Raw genomic sequence first — 2,500 nt, forward strand, 5'->3', positions numbered from 1 at the left:
GAAAGATCTGATCAAAATCTGATCAATTAAAAAGACCAAAATACAGAATTGCCTAACTAACTAGACATATTAGTGACAGAGAGCATGGTGCTGAGTGAAGGGGGAAGAGAGAGAGAGAGAGAGAGAGAGAGAGAGAGAGAGAGAGAGAGAGAGAGAGAGAGAGAGAGAGAGAGAGAATAAAATCAACTGCGTCTTTTTGTTTTTGTATAGCCATGGGTCAACTCAACCGAGCAAGATCTGAAAGTGAGGAAGGCACTTGCATGGAGGGCCCTGAATGGCATGACCAGTGTATGGAACTCCAATCTCCCCCGACAAATCAAACTCAGCTTCTTCTACGCAACAGTGGAGTCTGTTCTCCTATACGGCAGTGACTGCTGGACCCTGAAGCCAACCCTGCAGAAGTCTCTAGACGGGTGCTACACCAGAATGCTGCGTGCAGTACTTAACATCAGCAAGACTGTACATGTTACTAACAAGACTCTGTATGAGGGATTACCAAGGGTGAGCCAGAAAATATCAGCCAGGAGAATGAGACTAGCAGGACACTGCCAAAGGCATCAAGAACTGCCAGCCAGCAAACGTCTGAGGACGACCTAGAGAGAGATAGCCTACCTGAATCCATTGCGTTTAAACTGGCTGACGTAGTACTGCAAGGCCTCTTCACTCAGCATGGAGCTTCTGGGCACTTCGTCTGGAAGGCCCACAAACAACCCACCTGTAACACAACACGACGTAGTGTTAGATCATTTACCACAGTAACACACACTGTAGTATTATAACCAGAGTTGGGTGTAACTACACTATGTGTAGTGTAGTTACTGTAATTACACTACTTTTCTCGGTAACGAGTAAGTAACGACACTACTCCTCCAAATTGAGTAATCACACTACAGTTACTGGTTGCTTTAGTTACTAGTTACTATAGTTACTTGCGTCCTGCTGCTGCTTTCAGCGCCCCCCGCAGCGGCCCCCGCCGTGAGTGGAGTTTGATGGTTTGTTTTATTCCTTCACTTGTTCAACAACCTGGTATTAAAGAGCATAAAGAAAGATCTTGTGTATGTCCTCCTTATTAGGATTATAAAGATTTGTTAAGGGGCAAATTATGTGACTGCATCTCAGGCGATTTTATGGAGTAACGCAAACGTAATGTAACGAGTAGTGTAACTAGTTACTTTCTCCAGGGCGTAATCAAGTAATGTAAGGCATTACTTTTTTCAAAAGTAATGTGTAATGTGTAGTGTATTACTTTTTTGAGTAACGGACCCCAACTCTGATTATAACACAGTGTAGTTAGTAACAGCATAATAATAACACATCAAAACACATAGTTGAGTGTCAGCTTCTCACCTCTAGCACATACTCCAGAAGTGTTGATATCAGGTATCAGAGTGCCCTGCAGACAACACCACAGTCACAGCATTCAGTATAAAGACCAAGGAAGATGTATTTTTACCCCTCCTGATTGAATGAACCCATTTAGACCTGAAGGCCAATTTGTGTGTGTGTGTGTGTGTGTGTGTGTGTGTGTGTGTGTGTGTGTGTGTGTGTGTGTGTGTGTGTGTGTGTGTGTGTGTGTGTGTGTGTGTGTGTGTGTGTGTGTGTGTGTGTGTCACCGTCTCCACACCTTAGCGCAAAACGGTTTTAAGCTGCGCACTTCTTAAGCTGCGCGCAGCTTAAATTCTGAGTTTTTAGACAGCTGGTGGATGGAAAAGAAGCTCCACCTCCGCGGACTTTTTGGGCGGAGGAGAGCGTTTCCGGGAATCTGGCCGTCGCGCAAGTATTCGGCGGAGGTGGAGCTTAATTTCCATCCACCAGCTGTCTAAAAACTCAAGCTTTAAGCTGCGCGCAGCCGAGAACGTGCGCAGCTCTTTCGACCGTGTGGCAACAGCTTGTGTGTGTGCTCACCGCGTCTGTGCTGCTGACAAAGAAGATCTTGAACGTTCTCTCCAAGTCCCTCTCCAGCTCCGCCTCCGCTACACCCTTCAACGTGCACACACACAGGGAACCAGAACACAGCGTTAATAAAGAAAAATAAAATCTCACCACTGAAAAATGGAATGATGGTGTTCTAGGCATTATCATTCTAAACCCATTGTTGCTGCTGTTCACCTCAATAGCCCAGGGGTTCTCAACCCGTGGGTCGCGACCCCTCGGGGGGTCGCCAAATTATTTTAGGGGGTCCCCAAATTTTTTTTAAATTTATTTTCACGATTTTTCAAAAATAGCAGACCTACAAGCTCGTAGCGCGCCACTCGGTGGCGCGCTATGAGCTTGTAGATCTGCTATTTTTCAATAGCTAAATTATAATTATAATGCTTAAAACACCAAAAGGGGTTCCCGCCCAAAATGGTTTAAGGTTATTGTAGCAGTCAATTTATATTGGGGGTCGGGAGGGGGCGGGGCGGGGGTCCCGAGACATTGCCAAAGCATTTCCGGGGGTCCCCGGCCAAAAACGTTGAGAACCCCTGCAATAGCCAACCAGTTGAAGAAATCACAGATT

At 45.8% G+C, this 2,500-nt stretch overlaps 1 protein-coding gene across 1 annotated transcript in view; it reads right to left on the reverse strand.

Moving 5' to 3' along the window:
- LOC306917164 (bifunctional epoxide hydrolase 2-like) overlaps positions 1–2,500 on the reverse strand; it is a gene marked incomplete at both ends in the record, with an annotated part of 54,336 nt that overhangs the window by 9,113 nt on the left and 42,723 nt on the right. Inside the window, 3 exons of the mRNA XM_079495297.1 lie at positions 613–715; positions 1,348–1,393; positions 1,906–1,980. Of these exons, the coding sequence (XP_079351423.1) occupies positions 613–715; positions 1,348–1,393; positions 1,906–1,980 (224 nt within the window). The remainder of the gene's footprint in view (positions 1–612; positions 716–1,347; positions 1,394–1,905; positions 1,981–2,500) is intronic.

Source organism: Electrona antarctica (genome assembly GCF_951216825.1).
Source record: "Electrona antarctica genome assembly, chromosome: 24".
Lineage (NCBI taxonomy): Eukaryota > Metazoa > Chordata > Actinopteri > Myctophiformes > Myctophidae > Electrona > Electrona antarctica.